Below are 23,485 nucleotides of genomic sequence, written 5' to 3' on the forward strand. Positions count from 1 at the left end.
CTCAAATAAATATATCTTTAAAAAAAAAAGTTACATCTTTCCTTTCCCCTGCATTCCTAACACCCACCCCCAAATCCAATTCATCATGCATACTGTTCACAAACGAACGCTTCTTACACATTGCCTTCGTCATGCTACTCATTCCCCATTCCATCCACAGTATCTGCAATACCTAATGAACATCCTCCTTTCATTGTCCTACATACACACTATGCCCAGTTCACCTTCTAAATCTTCATTCACGTTCCTTCTTTGACATACCTTTTCTTCTTTCTTATCTATCCAAACTTCACCTTTCAAGTCCCTTTTCAGAGAGCTTTCCATGACTATACCAGTCTTCATTGATTTCTCCCTTCTCAGGAATTGTACGGTTTAGTATAAAATCTAACACTTGTAGTTTCTCTCCTTCCTACCCCATCCACCTTGCAAAGAGCATCATTAATATTACAGTTCAAACACCAACTGCTTTATTTCATGTTTAGCTGGACTAAAACTCCCTGAGGGCAGGGATTATGACTTTCTCTCTCCAAAAGGGCCTTGGAGAAAATAGCACCTATCATATTTTTAGCACTATGTGCCATACATTGTATTAAGTGCTTTACATACTTTATCACGTCAATCATCACAATTATGTTGTGTTATTGATATTCTTCTTCCTATTTTACAGAAGAAACAAAGGCACAAAGAGGTCAGGCTGAAGTCACACATCTTAGAAGACAGGGCTGGGATTTGAGGTAAAGTCTTCTCTCGAAGCTGACACAAAATAGAGGTTGCAAACCAACACTTGTTGATTATACTAATCATTTCATGTGTGTTGATGGTCATGTCACTCCAAACGAACTACTAAAGGTAGAAACCATGCCCAGAGGTTTATGGGGTGCAACAGTGAGAAGGAATGCTCTTCCTTGCTGAGTACCCATCAGGTAGATGCCAGACTCAGTGCCTCATTTACTCTGTAAAAACTCATTAACTGAAAATTATCTTCAATAAATAGTGTTTATAATTCCTCCATCACAGATTTACCCAAAATGTCACCCACTCTCAACCCGAGCCCAAATGCACCCAGGTGCCAGATGTATTACACTCCTCGGCTTCCCTCTAACTCAAGGAAGAGGACAAAGCCTCCTGACTCCCATCAGCCAGTAGGGAGTTAAAAATCTCAGCTTAAACATAACGTTTACCAGGTGCCTGGCCCTGGCCTTCTTCAGGACCCTGCTCTTCATTCTAAAACTCATGCTCTCACTTACTAAGCACTACAGCCCTGTGAGGTAGGTGGCATTTTTTCCACTTTACAGATACATTAAGCTCCCGTGGCCGACGGCAGATTCGGAACTAGAATGCAGGTCTCCTGAATATCCACCCTGTTCCATTCCCTCAGGAGCTACTACTCATAGACGGTAACCGATTTATACCGGTGTCGCTGAGTCCTCTAAATAGCAAAAGCTCTGCAATAATTTTCATTCAACAGGTATTTATTGGACGCCTGTCAACCCTATAGGTTCAAATGCCATCTCCTTCACTTATTCGCTATGTGACACGGAGAAAGCCGTTTCGTCTCCCTAGGTGAATTCCCTCAAGTGTCAAGGGAGATGGTATCTACCAACAGCAACGTCGTGAGAAGTAAATGAGATGAGAAAACTAAATCAATCGCCTGACATTATGTCTGGCATCTAGTAATTATGGGTTCCCTTCACCGATCCACTCCGCCCCACAGGCCTCGGCGTTCACCCACTACCACCATGCGACAGGGCATCCACTCGGCCAGAGGCCCGCAGGCGGCCTCTGGGTTTCGCAGGCCCAGGGCCAGCCGCACTGTCATACCTGCATGGAGTCAGCGCTGACGATTTCGCCACCGAGCCGTTGGCCTAGCTGCAACGCCAGGGTGGATTTGCCGGTGCCCGTGGCCCCGAGAATCACTACAAGAGGCAGTGTTCGTGGCAGGGCCCGGAGCCCGGACCCTACAGAAACTGCTCGTGCAGCCGCTGCCGCCGCCGCCATCTTGAAGATATCTGCGCTTGCGCGGGAGCAGCTGTCCCCATGGCAACCGTCAGTGCGCCTGCGCATACCTAGGCTCCGTGAGGAGGATGAGAGGAGGGGTGGGAGGGGCGAGACCACGGTTTCCAAGCTTGAGAAACTCCCGACGTGACTGTCATCAACTAGCTGGTGTCAGAGCCTCGACGATCTCCTCTCTCCTTTTTGTTTTTTTAACAACTGATAATCAATTTATTAAAGAGATCGATTTTTAAAAACTATCTCCTCCCTTAAATGAGGGATGGCAGTCCTATCTCAAGTCTATCCCCGTTATTCTTTCTTTCATGGCACCTAGTTCTTTTCTTCATACCACTAACTACAATATAAAAATATATACTGATTTCTTGTGTATTGCCTGACTTCCAATCCAGGCTGTTAGTTCCATAAAAGCAAGGAACAGATTCTGCCTAGGTCATTGCTGTATCCCAGTGCCTAGCACAGTGCCTGATACAGAACAGACATCCAATAATTGTTAAATGGAGAGGAGAATGGTTTGCCTATCTAGTGCTGGAGCCAGTAAACTAAATGTGTGGGGTTCTCCATGATCTGATCTGCCCAGTGCTCAGGCAAGTGTGACTGCTCTAACATTTTTATCCCAAAACACAAACCCAGACACAATCAGAAGGCAGGACAAAATTTTCCATCTCTTTGGTGAAAGGATGCAAGAAATAGGTTGAGAGCAGAGAAAAGCAAGTAAACAATCCACAAAATATGAAGAGGAAAAATAAGGAAGGCAGAAAGGATAAAGGAGTAGTAACCCTCAGATTAAAGTGCAGACCAGAGGACTGAAATTCAGGAAACCCCACAACCTTTAAGAAAGGGCTTTGGGGTGCCTTGGTGGCTCAGTCGGCAAGCGTCTGCCTTCAACTCAGGTCATGATCCTGGGGTCCTGGGATTGAACCCCACAAACAGGTTCCCTGCTCAGTGGGGAGTCTGCTTCTTGCTCTTCCTCTCCCTCCACCCCTCTCCCCCCCTCAGGTTCTCTCTCTCTCTCTCTCAAATAAATAAAATAAAATCTAAAAAAGAAAGAAAGAAAGAAAGAAAGAAAGAAAGAAAGAAAGAAAGAAAGAAAGAAAGAAAGAAAGAAAGAAAGAAAGAAAGAAAGAAAGAAAGAAAAGAAAAGAAAGAAAAGAAAGAAAGAAAGAAAAAAGGGCTTTGAAATCAGAGAGACCTGGGTTCAAATCCCAGCTCTGCTACTTATTAGCTGTTGCCTGACCTCACACAATTAACTTTACCTCTTAGCCTCAGTTTTATCATGAAATACCTCTCAGGGTTGTCATAAGGATAAATTTAAGTTATATCCAAAAAGTACCTGCTACAATATCCTAGCACAGAACGACCACCATTTGTAATGGTAACACCCCATCTGCCTCACTAAAGCGGTAAGAGCAGGGGCGCCTGGGTGGCTCAGTGGTTAAGCGTCTGCCTTCGGCTCAGGTCATGATCCCAGGGTCCTGGGATCGAGCCCCCCATCGAGCCCCCCATCGAGCCCCGCATCGAGCCCCCCATCGAGCCCCCCATCGAGCCCCGCATCGGGCTCCCTGCTCTCCGGGAAACCTGCTTCTCCCACTCCCCCTGCTTGTGTTCCCTCTCTCATTGTCAAATAAATAAATAAAATCATAAAAAAAAAAGAGATAAGAGCAGCAGCCTAAGAGCAGAGAAATTTTCGGTACTATGTAAAAGTACCTAAATATATATTCTACTAACCCCTTGTTAGACAATTTAAGGGTTAATTTCTTTCTCCCTGAGATTACTTGGCTCTGCCTAGCTCTCAGGTCATATCACCCGATCCCTTGGGCCCAAGAAATTACCCCTGGAAGTTTAGAGCATACGATAGGCCTGCCTGGAATAACTGCCAATACATTTCTCAATCGCTTGGATCACTGGTGGCATAATGGTCACTCTTTTGCAGACCCAGCCTAAACCTTGTGGCTACATGTATTGTTTGGAGAACATCAGAACCCAGGGTACTCTGTACCTCCTTTTCTCAACCCAGTCTGCTTTGATCAAAAGCCTGTTCTCTCCAATTTGTGGTACCCGCCTGGGGCTGGTTTTAAAATCGAGATGTGTGGCCGTATATTGGCAGACACTCTCACATGATGGTTGTTAACTGTAGAGCCTTTGCCTGGAGACTTTCAGAGGGTATGGTTGCTATGACAACCACTAGAAAGATGGCAGGCAGGAGAAATGATGCAAATAAAGCAAAAGGGAGGCTAATTTCATGATGACAATCTGACCATGACAGAGTATGCCCACTCACAGATGGGAAAGCACTGTCCAAGTCATGAGCAGGTGACTGTTACTAGAGAGAGAAAAAAAAAGGGGAGTGGAATTTACCACTGAGAGACCCAAAGAGGGAGAAGCTGGTTACCAAGGCAACTGGGGAGAAAGGAATGAAAAAAATGGGGCTTCACCACAGCAGAAAATTGCTTCTAGCCAAGCAACACGGGACTGTTGCTATAGAAACAAAGAGAACAGGGATCCTATAGACCATGGGGAGAATTATCACTGAAATGCTGAGCAGGAAAGACTCCTAAATCAGAATGGAGCCCATGGTCCAAAACAAATCAGGAGAAGTGGGAAAAACATCATACCATTTCCATTTGTTTTAATTCTACCAGTCCTACCAAAAGAGAATAGGAACATATTTTTAAAATACCTTTAGGCTATTTCATTTGTAACTGTTTGTCTCCCCAGTGATCTTCTGAACTCCAAATTATACTAAGAATAATTCCTTCAAGATAATCTGTAACTTGAAATCCTCATTGGAGTGTTTAAGTTCAAGGGAAAATTGAGAAATTGAAGTCTATGTCCAAGAATTAATAAGAATTTATTTTAAAGACAATATAAAATCCTCTAATGGGAAGCTTTACACAGTAATAAGGAGACAAAAGGTGACAAAATGTTGCCGAGAAAGCTATTTGGGGGCTCCTGGGTGGCTCAGTCGGTTGAGTGACCAGTTTTTGATTTCTGCTCAGATCATGATCTCAGGGTTGTGGGATTGAGTCCTGTGTTGGGCTCCTTGCTCAGCAGGGAGTCTGCTAGAGATTCTCTCTCTCTCTTTCTCCGTCTCCCTCTGCTCCTCCCTCCCCCCTCCCTCCCTCTCTCTCTCTCTAAAATAAATTAATTAAGAAAAAAGAAAAAAGAAAAGAAAGCTATTTGTAGTCATGCCCTGACCCCTCTCCCCCTTCTCTGAGGCCGGATGGGAAGTAGCTCAATCTATTCTGAAAGATAATTCAAGAGGAAAGGGAGTCTTTCACTTAAAGTATATTGTATACCTAGAGGTGGAGGTTGCAGAAGACTACTTCCCATACTCCAATGCTTACAGATTATTTGGGGGTAAAGAAATTCTAGTTGAAAAGGCAAAAATGCTGGGATGGCTTCAGTCCAGAACATATCTAAACTATAAGAATAAGGAACTAAGGACACTCAGATTACTTGGAGGGTAATAATTCTTTGCCTCCCCTTCTGAAAGTCCACAGCCAGCCACCTAATCATCATCCCCAGTGTGTGCGTGTGTTGTAGAGTGTCTGTCTGTAGGACAGATGTATAGTCAGGCTGGGCAACCTCTGCACCTGCCTCACTTTCTCTAGAAAACTGAGTGCTGTGTACAGGGTGGGATGGGCATGGGAACATGGCAAAAAAGGAGAAAGGAGGAAGTGTGGAGAGGTAGAGGGGATATCTGGGTGATGACCCATTAGTGTTCATTATATTATTTCCTGTCCTCTATATTTTAAATGATGTATTTAAACATTTTTTTTAGAAATAAGAAGAAGCATAGGGACGAGGCTAAAGGTGAAGCCATTAGAGTGGAAAGGCCATTCAAAGGGAAGCATCCAGAAAGCTCAAATGTTCAACATGGAAATCTAGAGGATGCTGTGAGAGGACAGAAGGAGGAACATGCCATGGGAGGTCTGAAGCCTCTGTTTCCAAGGCCAGAGAACACTAGCTTTTTCTATAACCCTAGGTGCCTTTTCAGCCTGACCCCCATACTAATTAGGTATCCCAAATAAAAAATATATCTTGTGGGATTATTTCATGACACACTCGGTGCCTGTATTGGTCTCCTAGGGCTGCCATAACACATTACCACAAACTGTGTGGCTCAAAACAACAGAAATGTATTCTTTCACAGTTCTGGACCCCAGAAGCCCAAAATCAAGGGGTGGCAGGGCCATGGTCCGAAGCCTCCCTCTAAGGAAGAATCCTTCTTTGCCTCTTCTAACTTCTAGCTTCTAGCATTCTTTGGTTTGTGGCAGCATGACTCCAATCCTGTGTCTGTCTTCATATGGCCATCTTTTCTGTGTGTGTCTCTGTCCACATTTCTCCCTCCCTAGGACACCAGTCCTTGAATCAGAGACCATCTTAATCCACTATGACATCATCTTAACTTGATTACATCTGCAGACACCCTATTTCCAAACAAGGTCACATTCGTGGGTTCTGGATAGACATGAGATTGGTGGGGGACAAAAATACAACCCAGTAGAGGGCCTGTGAGTAATCACAGTAATTTTCATCTGTTGCTGTTTCCATTGGCGAATTGTCGATTCAAATTTGGGAGCTCGGAATTGCTCAAAACAAGTGAGGTTCCCCTCACAAGAGAGTGGAGCTCACCATGTTATAGGGTTTATGTTATACCTAAAGTTAAGTTATGGGGTTTTCTCCGGAGCTCACCAGAATGTTCTCAGAGGGAGCTCACTTCCAGTATTCTGTGGCTGTCTAAGAGGGCCTGCACACCCACAGTGAAGCCCCGAGGGCCTGGAAGATCAGAGTGGGGTAAGTGCAAAAGGGAAAAAGATGCTCCTTTCCAGTCCTGAGCTCATGGCTCTTTCAAGCCCTCTCCTCTGTGTCTCTGGCCCCTTCTCTTTCTCATGGCTTGGCAGGTTGGGCCTTCATCATCTTTATATCCTGATGAGTCTCAAATCTGTACCTTCCTTGCAAACCCCTTCCTAAAGCTTTAGTATCACATCCTCAACTTCCTGTTGGGTGCCCTATTTCGTATGACACCATCACCTCAAACCTCATGGTGTCCCAAACCACAATCAGTTTCTTTCCCTGACTTCCCTATTTCAAAGAATCACTGAGGATGTTGGCTATCAAAAGGGTCCTTTTAGGGGCGCCTGGGTGGCTCAGTTGGTTAAGCGACTGCCTTCGGCTCAGGTCATGATCCTGGAGTCCTGGGATCGAGTCCCACATCGGGCTCCCTGCTCAGCAGGGAGCCTGCTTCTCCCTCTGACCCTCCCCCCTCTCATGCTCTCTCTCCCTCTCATTCTCTTTCTCAAATAAATAAATAAAATCTTTAAAAAAAAAAAAAGGGGTCCTTTTAGAAATCCAGCGCAACTCTTGTTTTGTAAAAATGTGACCACCCAGCCAGCACATCAAACCAGATTCTTCCCCATTCCCCAGACTCCATACAACCTTCCCAATCCCCTCTTCCCCCCAAACTATTCCCTCCGCCTAGAACATCTTCCTCCTCTTCACTTGGCTACAGGCCGCAGGGACTTCCAGTTCCAGTTATAGTCAGTGTCTCCACCAAGAACTTTCTTGATGACTCCAAACAGAGTGCTCTCTTCCCCTTCTGAGGCTTGTAGCCCTCGTCTGAGATGTATCCTGCCTTATCTTGTGGTCGTGTTCACATGCTCATGAACTTCCACAAGGAGCCTAGCTTTATAGATCACTGCTCTCACTCTGTGGCGGGCACTGTTCGAAGTGTTTTACATATAACTACCTGTTGAATCTTTACAACAGCTCTGTGAGGTAGGTGTTAATATTATATCCATTTCAGAGAAGAAGGAAACTTCTAGGACTCAGGGAGGTTAAGGGATTTGCCCAACATCACACAGGTAGTAACTCCAAATCCCTGTTCTTAACCATCATACTATGCCATCTACACCACCTTCTGTGGCTACTTTTTTTTTTGTTGTTGTTAAATCTCCACAGGACCTGGCTCCAATTCCTCATTCCAATGTTCTTCTAAGTGTGACCTCAGGATTCCACCTTCCTGCTTGCTTGTCAGCAGCGTAGATTCCTGGCTCTGACCTAGTGCATCAGGTGGGGGCGGGGAGTAGGTTCTTAACACACGTTCAAGTTTGAGAGTCACTGCCTGAACAAACAGACATTCAAGGGTTTAACTGGCGAAATGGGGTCAGTTGACTCCAGCTCAGTTCGAAGATACCGCAGTGCCCAGTAAGGACACAGGGAGGGCCCATAGGTGCCACAGCATCCCAGACTCACAGCTCTTGCCTGCCGTGGGTCGTGGGATGCTGTGGACCAGCCGGAAGCTCAGGTCTTATGCCTCCTTTTACCCCTGTGCCTTGCTCAACCTCCCCAAACCCTGGCTACTCTTTCCCTAATGACCTATTTCCTCTTGAGGCATCAGTCTGTGCACTCCAGATTACTTTAAGTACTCCTTCTGGGAAGATTCCTTATTTTACCAATCTCTTCCATCGCTTTTCAGATATGACTAATCTGTATTCTAGGTGTGGCTTGCTAAATGGCTTGAAAAACACTAATCATTTACTGAGCACTTACTATTGCTCACAACAACCCCATGAAGTGGGTGCTATTATTTCGACCTGTTTCACAGAGAAGGTAATAATTTGCCCAAGGTCGTGGCAAAGATACAGCTGGAAAATGCAGAGCCAGATTTGGAACTAAGATCTGTTGGGTGTGGGAGACCACTTAGCCGTACTGCTTCCTACAAGTTTAAAGGCAATCCAACACTTCCTGGGCACCTACTGGGCCCCTGGCGCGGAGTCTAATTATTTAATAAGTCACCTGATTAGAGACTTTAAGAACATATTTACATTTCCTGGCCCAGAGAATGGTAACGTTAATACGGTTGATCCCTTTGGCAGCAGTTCCAAATAAAGACATTAACAAGAGCTGCCCACCGGGCTTAAAGTAGAAATGCTCACACCCCAGCGGAGCTTCCGCTGACACATTTAGACACCTCCCCTCCACCCCTCCCCAGTCACCCACTCATCAATCATCTTCCAACTGGCTATCCTTACCCGCAGGAAGGAAAACTCTTTCCCACTCCCTCCTATCACCTTCCAAAGCAACAAAGCCATCCCCGTCCTCCCCTCGTCCTTCTAAAGTGAATATTCTGGAATATCCTAACCTCGGGAGCACTTTAGACGAATTCAGCATATCTAAGATAGTTCAACCTGTCTCAGTCCCCACAAAAATAGCTTCCCACAGGGGTGGGAATTAGCACACGTGTTAGCCTTTTATTGTCTAACAGGGAGGGTGACCTTTCTTTTCTACAGTAAGTGTGGCTTCTCAGCTGCCCCTTATTGTCCACATGCATGTCCTCGAGTTGGGTGCACAGTCCCTTAGGTGTACTATTCAGTCAAACCTAATTTGTAGAAATTGTTCTCTGAAATCCAGGAATAAACTCCCGACTATTTTCAGACAAAGATAAAGGTAGGAGTCTGTAGAAATGAGCTAGGAAGGAGCTTAAAATACTTCACATTCCAGAAACACCCTCCCTTCCCCCCAGGAGATGGCTTTATTCCCACTCCTTTCTCAGCAGAGTTGGACTCAGAGGAGCTGAAGCTTGGAGACAGACGGCTGGTCCTAGCTGTGTGGGCTTGGACAAATGATTTCAATGTGCCTGAGCTTCAGTTTGCTCATCTGTGCAATGGGGCTGATGCCACCCTGTTCTCTAGGTTATTGTAAGAATTAAGATATGTAAAACAACTAACACCAGTCCCCGTACCTAGGAGTCCCTGCTATTTTACCAAGGGCCCATGAATTCTTTCAAGGCCAGGAAAGGGAGAGAAGTCCTACAAATTAGTCTCTTGATAAATGGCATCAAAGAAGTTGGATGAGTATACTGGGAGCAGAGTGACTAGAACTGAAAGAGGGAACTGCAGTTCTAAAAAGAGAGTCCCAACAATGCAAGCTTATTTTTATCAAACAACTACTTACAAACTAGGTTTGGTGACTTGGAGGCAGTGGGGACGGGGTGGAAAGTTTACCTGACAGGAGACTGGGTTTGGGATTCTGATTTTGTTATGTGACCTTGAGCCAGAATCTGCTCTGGGCTCCGGTACTCTGTGGCAGAGGTTGCGTACTTACACATTGTGATGAGAGGCACTTTGCAAACGTGAGGAATTTATAGGAGCTTTTTGACTCTACTCAGGCTATATAAGAAGAGAGGGAGAGCAGGCAGGCAATACCAGCCAGGAGAGAGTTGTAAGGAAGGATTTAACTGAGGCAAATTGGCCTCCCTCCACCATGATGCTCATGGCCTTTCCAAACAGCAACTGTTGGCCTTTCCCAGACCTGGGGTGGGGGTGGGGGGCTCTCTGGGGCAAGACTAAGCCACCCAGCCCACAAATGCGGCACAGTACTGGTCATGGAACATCTGCTCTAGTTCATCCCAATAAGTGGCAGGCACAATGGCCCCAAGGAGAGACAATTCCAACAAGCAGTTAAGTGATGGAATTCCGTATTTACCTCCCCCACACACCCCGTGCTAACAAAACACGCTGTCGTTATTATGCAGTGATTAAGACCTCAGGCTGTGGAGATAGGCAGAGCAGGTTTCCATCCCAATTCATTTACTTACTAGCCCAGTCACTTTGGGCAGTTTTGTTTTCTCCCTGAGAACCTCAGTCTCCCTCCTCCCTGGCCCCGGCAAGCAGTTGGTTGTGGTGCCCTATGTAAGAGGGAGCAGAGTGCTTTGGCATAGGCAGTGTTCTATCAGGAATGGCGATTATTACAGGGCGCCTGGGTAGCTCAGTCAGTTAAGGAATGGCGATTATTCAATTTTCCCTTTTTGCATTTATGGCAAGTTTATGAGAATGATGGGAGAGGGAAGGGGAGCCTTCATTTTCTTTCATTAATTGAGGGAGAAGGAAAAAAAAATCACATTACGTCACAAAACCATAGAGAATTTTTAAGACATCCTGCAAAGTCATCGGATCACTAAGGTAAGAACGGTACCACCTTAAAGAATAAAAGGCTTTATACTCTAGGAAGGGGCTTAGGGGCGCCTGAGTGGTGCGGTGGATTAAACATCCAAATCTTGGTTTCGGCTCAGGTCATGCATGATCTCAGAGCCCTGCTCTCAGGGTCGTGAGATCGAGCCCCTTATCGGGCTCGGCGCTCAGTGCAGAGTCTACTTGGGTTTCTCTCTCCCTCTCCCTCTGCCCCAGCCCCCCCATAAATAAATAAATCTTAAAAAGAAAAAAAGAAAGGGGCCTAAAGTCTACTACTTCATTAATACCTGCCAACCCCCTGTGCAGTAGTATTTATCCCCATTTTACAGATTAGGAGACTAAGGGTCACAGAGGTAAAGCTAAAAGGCACAGAACAAGCTAGGTAATGGAACTGGGATTTCAAACCTTCTAAAGTACAAATTCAGCACTCCTTGCAATTCACAAGAGAATTTCACGTTCACTAAGTACACCAAGCACTGCACTGACATTGTTTAGACATGTCTGAAATGGCATTTCAGGAACCCAAAGTGGAATGACCTGGTTAGCAACATGGTTGGAGAAATACAACCCTCTAGATCACTGGTGGTTACCCTGAAATCGTTTTCCTTGGCTCAGGGGGACTTGGTTGGCATAAGGTGCCCCCCACTCTGACATGTTTGAGAAATCTTTTATTAGCAGAAGTCCCAGAAGGCAACATTTTAAAATCAGGCAATCGATAATCACAATTAAATACAAAATTTCAGGTAAACTTGCCTTTCAAAATAAATCAGACTCTTGCAACAGGAGAATTGCCCAAGAGTTGTTTTTTTTTCCTTGTACAAAAACAATTAACACCACTTTGCAAAAGGCATACAAAAATACAGTATTAAAAAAAAAAAACAAATAAAACAAACCACTGCTCCCAGCTTAATACCCAACAGCAGCTTATAAAACACAAGCTATTCAGGTGATACATCAGTAACCTACATCCCACCTGTTCTCCAAAGACAGTTCCAGAAGTCAGTTGGCTCCTGAAAACCATACTCCAGAAGGTAGAGAGGTTTTTTCCCAAACTTCCACTGGGGTTCTCTGAGGCCATGAAGCAACCTCAGAAACAGACCATTGTGCATAATAAGTTTGGAAGCAGCAGCTGGCTTTGCAGAACCACAGAGAATGTTCTACCATCCTCCCCTCCCCCACTTTCCAAACCACAGCCAGTAGGCACCTGCTGCCCTGGGCAGGGTTCTGGAGGGGCTGATCTTTCTTCTGGGCCAGGCTTAGGGGCTCCTGAGTTTGCCCACAGGACACCTGTTGGGTTGGATGCCTTTCCAGACTGGAGGCTGCACCTAGAATCCACTTGGAGGTACGAAGTTCACCTGGGGCAAAATCCATGGTCGGCTAAGCAGAGTTCCTGGAAGCTCCTTTAAAACCCACCAGGAAACTAGTCCACCTTCTGGAGCACTGGATGAGTCCCAGCAGCTCTCCTAGCAAGAACTTCAGTAAGGCCCAGACGCTGGGAAAGAGATCTGACTCATGTCAGGCTGGCAAGGGGCCCAAGGGTGGCTGCAGAGCCAGCAAGCTAGCTCCTTGGAGTTGCACTAGGACAGTTTGCATGGTTCTAGTAGAACTTCAAACTTACCAGTCAGGGATTGAGGTGAGAGGGAAGTGGGAAAGAGGAAGTGGTAGAGTTCTCCCTCCGGAGGTGCCTGACATCTGCCTTGAGTAAAGATTCCAAGATGGAAAACACCTGGGCAGATAACACGTTCACAGCCAGGACTCCAAGCCTTTCCCAGGCTGCAGGCTAGGACCCATTTCCCAGGGTCTTGGGGAAATATTTCTGACCGGTGGGAAAGGGGTGCTGAAGAGCCCATTGCAGAACAAAGGCAGAAGGAAACAAAAAAATCCCTTGTGGGGACAGAATGGTTTCTCCCTCAGAGGATAGGGCCCAGATGGCTTTGAGACAAAGAATCTAGAGGCCAAGCTCTTTAAATGTTCTCAAGGTCGTAGCATTTAGAGTGGGAGGAGGGGTGCTGGCTAACATAATTTTATATATATATATATTTATATATATATATTTAAGGTTTCCAACTCCTCAGCTACTGTAAAGTGTCTGACAGTGAGGTAACGGTCCATGTTGATCAAGTCTGTGAGCCTGTCTTCACCCAAGACAGCTCGTGTGTCTCCTGGAAAGAAGAGCCTCAGGGAGAGTGTCCGGGCCCAGCTGTCCCAGCATCACCCCAGAGACACCGGTGGGAGCATCCTTTCCCAGCCCGAAGCTCATCCGGAGTGTGACATTTCATGCCGGCTGGAGCCCCCCGACAACGTCCACCACCTGTTGCATAGCATCTGTCAGTCTTTTCTTCCGAGCTAGTGAGCTAGGCAGACCCCAAGTCTCCTCAGTCAGCTGCCTGCCTGAGAAGCCAAAGGTGCCAGAGAAGACCCAGTGCTCCTGTGAGTCAGGGAAGAAGGAGAGCTGGGTTTCAAGGTTTCCAGGAATGCAAGCCCTTAGAGTGTGTGCACCGGCTGCGCTGCATTCTGGAATGTACTGTTCGGACTGTCCCACCGTCACCAAAATGTGCAAATTACTAAGGGGGAGAAGGAAGGTGAAAAAATAAACTCGGGTCTCTGTAAGACGGAGCAGTCAGGCTTTTTGGTCACTTAGTAGCCGCTGAGGTACGCAATTCTCTTCTGCAGTTGCTGCTGCCGGCATCGGAGCTGCCTTTTCTCCGTGGCCATCCTCTTCTCAGCCCCCACGAGGGCTTGCAAGTACTCCAAGGCCTTGCTCAGGATCACCACTTTGGGGGCCTTGGAGCAGCTGGCCAGGGTGGGTACCTGGTCCCTCAGGGCCAAGAACCTAGAACGGAGGTCATTCCGCCGCTTGCGCTCCAGGAAGTTGTGGTTCTTCCTCTTGGTCACGTCCTCAGTGTCGGAACTGGCAGCTTTGGGGTGGCAGGACTGGGGAGCATCGCTTTCTACAGGTGGGGGACTCACAATCTCTTCATCTGCCTCTTCTTCCTTTTCCTCTGGGGCATCTCTCTCCAGAGCCTCTTCTTGGGGACCTCTCTCTGGAGCCCCTCCTTGGGAACAGCTTTCTGGAGGAAAACGGGCAGCGTAGTTGTGTTGTTGCTGATGGATGGAGATGTGGAAGTGTTTCATGCAGGGGTCCAAAGGGTCTGCCCGCACTGTGATGGTGACCGGCTTCCGTACACCCAGGGACTGTCTCTTCTCCACTGTCACGACGTCAATTTCTTCACTCTCTGTCCAAGAAGAGAGATCCAGAGAAGAAACATACCCCATGAGAAACGCGCGCGCGCGCACACACACACACACACACGCGCGCACACACACACACACACACACACACACACACACACCCCTACCCTGGGGCTTGGGAAAGGAGCTGACATTTTCTCCATTTGGATATAAACAGATTGAAGTGAGGAGAAAGACAACTGGTTCATTTGTAAGGGGGTAAGGGCAGCGTGAAGGAAAGAAGGGGAAATAAGCAAGAAGGAAAATATTCTCCAATTTCCTTTTGCACAGCAAGGCTTAGATAAGAACAAAAGGCAGACCCAAGCCAACAGCCCCCAGTCTGCCCAGGCGCTCCCCTCCCCCACCGAGGGGATGGAGAGAAAGAGCTATCGGCCCTGGGACAAAGTTTAGCTATAAAGATCTTCCCCGGTCGGGCTCTTTCATGCCCCATCAGAATTGTAAATGAGGGGTCTGTGGGCAGAGCTGCCCTTTGTTCCTGCCCAGCACAGTCTGCACTTGGGGAATTGTTACTTTTCACAAGTTATAAATCCTATTATTCCTCCACCTCTCAATTCTGCCATCCTTTTCAGCTAAAGATTCTGAGAAGGGAGGACTACAACCCATCCCTCCTCACCCACAGCGGGAGGGAACGGGTTTCCCTCAGGAGCATTTTGCTCCTGGTTTCAATGGGTTTCTAGTCATCCATCATTTATAGGTCGCCTGCCCCACCCCCTTCCCTGGACCAGAAGAGGGTTGGATTTGTATTCGCCTGTCGGCAAGAGCTGCTGGAACTTCACAAAGGTACAAGCAAACATTTCCAAGCGACCTGTGCGGGGGACAGGGAACTGAGCAGCAACAGACTGTCCCAATACAAGGGCCAAAACACCAGGGACCTGGAGGCGCCTGGAAATGCCCCTGTCATTCCCTGGCTCAAAGGTCTCTTAGGCTACTCAACCACGGAGAGGTGCAAATAGGGGACAGCCTTCCTGCTTCACGCATTTTGCAGCCCCCACATAGAAGGCCACCTTAATGCATTTCAGCCTGACAACAGAAGAGCTCAGTTCTCGGCCTCTTTTGAATATCAGGATGCTTGAGCCCCTTTGTCAGGAAGGCTTCCATTGTGTGGACAATCGCATTATTTCTCCATTAATAAAACCTGACCATTCAGCCCTCCTGGCCACAAAGCCTGTGATTGGCTGGCTAAGCTGTGTTTGGGCTGCTGTTTTACCCAGCGCCTAGCCTCTATTGGCTGAGCCTTGCCGTCAGTCACTCTCCTCACCCCCCCCCCCTTATTGTTTGCAATCTGTTGCATTTTGTTCTGGGCCATGTGGCCTGTGAGTGAACCAGGAGCTTGCAAACAGGTTCAGGTTAAAGGGCAAGCCAGAAAATGATTCAGGAGGCTTCCCCATATCCCAAACCTTTAATATTTCAGTGTTAAACCTCATAGCTGGTAAGCTTCTGCCTAAGGAAGAAATAATGTAAGACACCGTTCTTTTCAGGGATGGTCTAACTCTACCCAGACAAGGAAATGGCCTCAGCTGGACAATCAAGTCCAACCCTCTCGTGTGCAGGAGAAACTGAGATCCAGATCAGCCATGTCCGCATATCACCTTTGTAATGTTCTGGATCTCAAACTAAGATCTCCAAACTCCCCAGACAATGCGCTTTCCACTCTACCACTCCATCAGCTTTTGTAGAGATACATCTTTATTGGTTTCTTGATCTCAAAACTCCCATTCCAGCCATTAAACAAACATGAGCTCTTGGTGTTGAAAGCAAGCAGGTTAAAAATGACCTTAACACAGTGGACCAAAAAAAATTGACTTTTAATTTCTTGTTATCCTTATTTTTCCCCTCAAGTGTATGACAACTTCCATACCCACTCCCCAGTTCCCTCTCAATAGGTCATGTAAAAGTTATTCTTTAAAAGCTACTGCGAGTTTTCTAGGTCCGGATTTACCTGATGCTAGTCAGTTGACATGCTATAGAAGCACCCTCTCCAGTCTCTCTCCTGGTTAGAGGTCTAAGAGGCTAGGCTAAGAATATCGTAGTTTGGTGGCACAGGATGCTCAAAGTCTGCCCTTAGTGAGGTTTAAATTTGCATCCAAGGGTGGAGGAGGAGGCTGGTTCCATATCTGTGACCCCAGCACCTAGCTCAGAGCAGGGGCCAAAGAACATTTGTTGAATGCAAGGAAGCAGCTACACAGAGCCTACAGGTGAAATTAGGAGGGAGCTAAAGGAACATCTTCCCAACTCAGACCAAAGCAACAAACCAAGGTGTAGCCCTTCCGGGATAAGCTACCATGAAGACCCTGGAAACATCAAGGAAGTGCCTGGTTGCAATGGAGGGTTGGGCAAAAGAAGATGGGGCTCAGTTCTAGTGATTTCCTATTTCTAAGCCTCAGTTTTTCCATCTGTTAATGGGGAGCGTTCATTGCTCTGCTGCCTGTCTGGTGGGTGATCGTGTGGGGCACAAATGGTAAAGGGTGGGAGGGCATTATTGGCATTTTAAAGTAAAGCAGACAGGAAACTAGATTTTTTAAAGGGTGAAGGCTTTGGCTTTGCACAAAAGGCTCCTCAGCTTCCTCTCTCCCTAGGGGAGTGTGAGTTTCCCCAGGGAAAGTGGCAGCAACAAAAAACTTCAAGCCTGGAGTGACCTTTAAGGGACCCCTTCCAGCCTCCGGAGGACAGAAATCCCCTACAGTCCAATCCTAGTATTGTCCTCTCTAAGCGCTAAGCCTCACCCTGTCTCCCTTGTCCCCTGGGGCTTCAATCATCATCAAAAGGACGCTGGCTCCCACGCCACTTCTTCAAACTGTTTACTAACACACCCACGTGCCAGACAGACACCGCCGGGGGCTACACCGGCAGCTTCAGCCAGAGAAAGGGGGAGGTGGCCGAAGGGCTTGCGAAGACCCAATGCCAGACCTCAGACAGCGGCAGAGTTTTGGCCACCCTTTGGGTGCCCCCCTCTTGGATGGCCCGGGGCGGTCCTTACCCGAGTCGCTTGGGCTCTCGGACCCCGAGCAGGCCTGGGTCTTGGGCTCGCCCAGCGGACCGGGGACAGCGGGAGCCGGGTTGCCGGCTTCGAGGCTGGGAGCGCAGTCTGGGGCCGCGGGCGCCTTGGGCGGGTTCCCCCGGGGTGCGCCGGCGGCGAGCCGGTCGCTCACCGCTCTCTCTAGTCGTTCCCGGGCGGAGAAGCCGCTCCACATGCAGTCACGGCGGATGATGGAGGCGTAGTTCCTGCCCCAGGCTTTCGAATGGCCCCGGGATTCCGCCTCTTCCCCGGCGCCCCCTCCGGGCCAAGGCTCCGGGGGACCAATTCCGGGGACTGAGTCCCCGGCGCCTGGACCCGAGCCCCAGGGCGGCGACGTGGGGGGCGACGGCACCAGCTCGAATTTCTTCCAGATGTCCTCACTGGGCGCCGTGGAGCGGTAGAAATCTTCCCCGCAGTCATAGTCGTAGAAATAGTGCTGGTACGAGTCGAAGTCCATGTCCGCTCCCTGCGGGAGGGAAGGGGACTGGCTGATGGGGTGCGGGCCGGGGAAGGAGGCGTCCCCAGGTCCCCCAGCACAGCACAGCTGCCAAGCTCTCGTCCCTCCCCAACCTCCCGGCTGGCAGCCCGCGCCCTTCCCTCGCGTCCCGGGAAGCCCAGCCCTGGGTCTGCGCGCCCAGGGAAGCGGCTCACAGCGCGCGGACTCCGCTGCGGGGAGCGAGTTCAAAGCAAACTTTGCCAGCGCCGCCCGGAGCGCAGCTCCCAGGGCCCGGCCGGGCCGGGCGGGGGCGCGTTGGTGCCCAAGAGGCAGCCTGCAGCCCGCCCCCCGGCTGCCCGTGGCCTCACCTCGCTCAGGCAGCCCACCACCTGGAGCGGACCGGCTCCCCGCCGGCTCGGGGCAGCCCGGCAGCCCGCACACAGGCATATGCGCGCCACCGAGCGCGCGTCCCGCATCAAGAGCACGCCCCCCCTCGCGCGCGTCCCCGCCCTCGCTCGCGCACGACAGCCCGGACGCTCCCGGGATCGGCGCGGGAGCGCGAGATGCAGGCGCATTGTTTCCGGCTGCCTTATATCTCGTCGCGCGCCCGGGGCTCTGGGGCCGGGGGCGGACCCTACGGGACAGACCCCGCCCCCCCGCCCCGCCCCCGCCCCTCCGCCGACAGGTGGGGGCGGTGGAGTCTCCGCCCCACCCCTCCTGGCTGCTCTCTGCGGCTCTACTCTATTCCCTGGACCCCCCCCAAAATGAATTGCACGCTGGGTCGTGCAGGGCAGGCAGCGAGCTGACACAGTTTGAGGGTCGTCTAGTGGAGGCGTGACTCTTCAGCTAGGCTTGGGCCGTCCCCAGCACGCAAACTAAGGCCGCACTCCTTGCGCACTCCGGACTAGGGAATAGGGCTACTCCCTGCCCCGCCCCTCGAGCCCGCTTGGCGGGCTTATTTCAGGTGCTTCTGCCCCGCGGCCCGGGTGTAGATGGGGGGACTGGCGCACCTCCACCGCGCCACCTGGCGGCCCTCAGCCCGGAAGTGGGGCTGGTCCCGGGTATCCTCTTTATCACCTGTTGGCCAGTTTCTTTACCGCGGTGGTCCAAATCTGGACCTCAGAGGGGCGAGGTAGGAAGATTCCGGACTTTGGAGCGTGAAACTTAACCTTTCTGAGCTTCAGTTTCACCTATAAAATAAAGGGATGGTAATACTTACCTTACAGGGGTATTGTGAGGCTTTCTTTAAGACGATAGAGTAGGGAAGGTACTAGGCCAAGAGAGGCAAGTAAAACAGACTCAGCCCCTGGTGCACTGGTGGTAAGGAGAACTTTTTCCCAGGGTCTGGGTCTGGGCTGAATCTCCCTTCCCTCGCACCACACACAAAACAGCTCTGTAGGAGCTATAGTACTAGAGGAAAGAAAATGGGGATTTGGAGTCAAGAAGCTTCATTAAAGCCTTTGCTTTGCTATTTGCTAGCTGTGGGGCCAAGTCACTTGAAGCCTCTGTTTGCTCATCTGTAAAATGGGACCATTGCTTGCAGTTGCATCTATGGCCAAAATGATGGACATATAAGCCCTCTGAAGTGTCATCCATCTTCTATGCCTTTCGTGGGAAAAGAAAAGCTAAACTATATGGTCATTCTATTTAGGCCAAGTAATTTGGGTTAGCAACCAATACATACATCTAGAACACATACATACATACATACATCTAGAATGTTCTATGTGGCATTTAAGGTCTGGTCGCTGTCTACAATCAGCAGCCAGATTGCCTGCTGTCTCTTTTCCTCCCACCCCTGTGGTCTAAGAACACCAAAGTACTCACTGTTGACATCCCAGCAGAGGGAAGTGAGAAGTGCAAGCAATTCACTGTGGTTGGAGCATACACAAAGTGTGAGTTGATGTATGGGTTGGGAGAAAAGGCAGGGAAGATGACACCCTCAGTTTTGAATATATTGGGTCTAAAATGCACGTGGGACACCTCTGAAGGCAGCAACTAGTTCTTACTAACTTTGTAGCCTCAGTACCTAGAAGAGCTTCTGGCAGATATTTGTGGACTTAGTGACTTAGCCAACCAGATTTTATTGAGACAGCCTGTGTTCCCTGCTTTGTTCTGAATGAAGGTGCAGATAAGAAAGGTTCCAGGTTTGGTTGCAGTCCTAAGGCAGAGGGTTTGGAACTGCCTTTTGTCAACTTGCTCTCTGGTCCACAGATGTCTGAGATGGTTGCTGTACCAGTCAGGATTCTTGGTTCTACATGACAGAAACCACCCCTAGATAAATTTAAGAATAAAATAACTTTATTGGAAGGATTTGGGATATAGAGTCCACAGGAGGTTGGGATTCTATGCTTGGAAAATGGGTGTTCTTTCTCTATCTAGATGCAAGTCCTTACTCAACAGCCCTTCCCTATGATTCATTGTAACAGGTGGTATCTGGGAGCACCCACGAGGTGACCCCACCTCAAAAACTAGGATAAAGGAAGTTGTCTCTGAGACAAGGGCTGCTCCTTCACTTTGCACACTTTTTTAGGGGGCAGGAATCAAACCATTTTATTGAGAGTCTTCGGGGAAAAGTCGAAGAGGGGTAGGACAATGAGATCCGCCATCCCTGGCCGGGCTAGAATCTTGCCTTTCCAGCTTCACAGTGGCCGAAAGCTATATGTTTTGTTTAATGTCTGTCTTCCTTACCAGACTGTAAGCTTAATGAGGGCAGAGACAAATGTCAGTCTTGTTGGCCACTCGTAACTCCAGAACTTAGAGCAGAGAGCCTAGCACATCATGGGTGCTTTGTAAATGTGTTGCCTGTTTGACTGGACATAAGCTTCTACTGTTGTAAAGCAGAGATGTGCCAACCTACCTGATGGAGACAGAGTATCTGTCAGGCCCAGTCTAGACTGTAACCTGATAATAAAGGTATTTTTTTTTAAGATTTTATTTATTTATTGGCGAGAGAGAGAGAGCAAGCAGGGATGGGGGAGGGGCAGAGGGAGAGGGAGAAGCCGACTCCCTGCTGAGCAGGGAGCCTGATAAGGGGCTGATAGGGGCTTGATCCCAGGACCCCAAGATCGTGACCTAGCTGCAGGTGCTTAACCGACTGAGCCACCCAGGTGCCTCCTGAATAAAGGCATTAAAGCAGCTTAAACTAGGTGCCAGTTCGGAGAAATCTAGATAGCCAATGAAGCAGAGAGCAGTAAGAGTTTTCAAGGCAATTACTAGAGTGTCTATCCTAGTGGGACAAAGATACTTGTCCAGGAACAAGGGAGATGGAGGCCTCATTCTTTGAAACCACTCAACTCACCCCCCCACTTCACTTGTGCTTTGGATCACCAAGCAACCTGCTGAAAATCACTCTGTTCCCTAGGCAGATCCACCCATTGGGAGAGAATGCACTCATCAGTGAACGAGAAGATCTAGTCTGCTTCAAAGCCTTGTTTCCCCTTATAAATTAATGAATTGGCATCTGATTTGAAATATCAGTCTCATGAGCCTGGTTAATGTGTGTCTGTTCCATAGAGATGCTGCTGATTTTAGGGCTAACAGCTTTGTTCTCTGAGGTGATAGCTGGACCCAGGATGGTGATATGAATTCCCCAAGATAACAAATGCTACCTTAGGAACATTCAATTTTTTCACTTTCTTTATTTTTCTTAAAACATTTTAAATCAAAATAATACATGTACATGGTTTTAAAAAATCAACTAAGTGTATGACAAGGTTACAAAAAAAAAAAAAGGTTGTCTTCTGCCCTGCCCTCACCACCCCTGATTCTCAGTCCCCAAAGGCAACTACTCTTTTAGCTGTTTTTTGTCCCTAATATTTACTTCCATATTTTGACCAATATAATCTATTTCTCCTGATTTATAAATTCCTATTGACATTCTACAATAGGAGATGTAGCTCTTATATTTCCCTTCTCACCCCCACATACTTGGCCTTCCCTTATTCTCCCAGTTAGATTTTTAAATATTAAATATTTACAGTATTTTGACTATATGACTATGGAGCACTCTGACTACATTTCCCTTCTTGCACAATTTTTTTCAGAGTTAGAGTTTCATTTTTTTCTTTTGTGTAGATTTCTATTTATATATGATGAATTTAACCCTACACGTTCCCACCTGAGCTACAAAGATCACTTCATGTGGTCAAACCCATCAAGCAAGTAATCAGTCTAACAGTTCCATTTTTTTCTTGGAAACATACTCTTTGGAACCCTTTATCTTCCTGTTCTAATCTGAATTTCTTGATTGAGTCTAGGCCTACTTCACAATTGTTATTCAGCAACTTCCCTTCACCATCATCCTGAAAATTCCTCTTGCTTCTCTCCTATGGCGGCTCCCCTGTTTTCTGGAACTCATTGCTTTTTCTTTCTTGATTTACTTCCTCACACTGTTGGAGCACACCCTTCTGCAGCTGCCTGAGAAAAGGTCCTTGGGAAGTAAAATTTTTGAGACTTTGCCTTTCTGAAATTGTCTTTATTATACCTTCATCTTTGGTTGATAGTATGGTTGGGTATAGAATACCAGATTAGAAATAATTTTCCCTCAAAAATTTGAAGGTATTGCTTTCCTGTTTCTTGGCAACCAGTGTTGCTATTGAGGTTGATATCATTTGAAGTTTATTTATTTTTAAGTAATGTCTACACCTAGTATGGGGCTTGAACTCACAAACCCAAGATCAAGAGTCACATGCTCTTCTGGCTGAGCCAGCCAGTCACCCAAGGTTGATATCATTTAGGTGACCTGTTTCTCTCTCTGGAAGCTTTTAGGGTGCATTCTTTGTCTCTGACATTCTGAATTCATTGATATGCCTTGGTGTGGGACTGTTGTATAATAAAGAATTTGATTGACCCTTGTCTCCAGTCCCTGGGAGGTAGCCTCTATATCCTTGGAATTTGCCAAGCAATAGGACTTTGTTTATTATTCATAATGGGCCCTGATAGTTTATGCTAATGGCTTACTCATGGTGGGCCTCTAGATAATTTAAGATATGTTAGATAAGCTGGATAGCCAGATAGTTAAGAGACCCAAGATAGGGATTGACCAAGCAAGAAATGCCAACCATGTAATTAGAAGGTAGGGGCTTTGGGTCATGTGATATCAGTCTGACCTCTGGGAAGGGGAAAGAGGGCTGGAGATTGACATGAACAATGATTCAGTCAGTCCTGTTTACCTAATGAAAGCCCAATAAAAACTAGACACTGAAGTTCAGGTGAACTTTCCTGGTTAACAATGCTCTGTATATGTTATTACACATAGATATGTTGGGAGGGTGATGCATTCTGACTCCACAGGAAGAAGACACTGGCAGTTTCATGTTTGGGACCCTCCAAGACCATGCCCTATGTGCCTCTTCTTTTTGCTGGTCTTCATTTGTATCCTTTTTGCCATAAATCTGTAACGATTAGTATAGCATTTTCCTGAGATCTGTGAGTTGTTCTAGTGAATTATCAAACCTGAAGGGGTAGGGGTGCCTGGGTGGCTCAGTCGTTAAGCATCTGCCTTCAGCTCAGGTCATGATCTCAGGGTCCTGGGATCGAGCCCCGCATCGGGCTCCCTTCTCCGTGGGAGGCCTGCTTCTCCCTCTCCCACTCCCCCTGTTTGTGTTCCCCCTCTCGCTGTGTCTCTCTCTGTCAAATAAATAAATAAAATCTTTAAAAAAAAAAAAAACCTGAAGGGGTAGTGGGAACCCATGAATTTGTAGCCAGTTGGTTATAAGTGTTGGTGGCCTGAGAAACCCTGAGCTTGCGCTGGTGTCTGAAGTGAGGGCAGTCTTTATTTATTTATTTATTTAT

At 47.8% G+C, this 23,485-nt stretch overlaps 2 protein-coding genes across 5 annotated transcripts in view; both read right to left on the reverse strand.

The window, feature by feature from the left end:
* TRIT1 (tRNA isopentenyltransferase 1) overlaps nucleotides 1-2,034 on the reverse strand; it is a 45,059-nt gene extending 43,025 nt beyond the window's left edge. For all 4 annotated transcript variants that reach the window (XM_027625908.2, XM_027625899.2, XM_027625917.2 and 1 more), the window contains exon 1: nucleotides 1,822-2,034. In XM_027625908.2, coding sequence (XP_027481709.1) covers nucleotides 1,822-1,998 — 177 coding nt within the window. In that variant the 5' untranslated portion in view covers nucleotides 1,999-2,034. The remainder of the gene's footprint in view (nucleotides 1-1,821) is intronic.
* Nucleotides 2,035-11,770: 9,736 nt separating this feature from the next.
* MYCL (MYCL proto-oncogene, bHLH transcription factor) lies at nucleotides 11,771-18,236 on the reverse strand. Its single transcript, XM_027581897.2, has 3 exons — nucleotides 18,058-18,236; nucleotides 17,215-17,719; nucleotides 11,771-14,221 (listed from the first exon to the last, which is right to left on the reverse strand). Exons 1-3 carry the CDS (start codon nucleotides 18,163-18,165, stop codon nucleotides 13,623-13,625), a joined length of 1,212 nt encoding a protein of 403 aa, XP_027437698.1. The 5' UTR covers nucleotides 18,166-18,236; the 3' UTR covers nucleotides 11,771-13,622.
* Between the last annotated feature and the right edge of the window lie 5,249 nt (nucleotides 18,237-23,485).

Source organism: Zalophus californianus, chromosome 4, assembly GCF_009762305.2.
Source record: "Zalophus californianus isolate mZalCal1 chromosome 4, mZalCal1.pri.v2, whole genome shotgun sequence".
Taxonomy (NCBI): Eukaryota; Metazoa; Chordata; class Mammalia; order Carnivora; family Otariidae; genus Zalophus; species Zalophus californianus.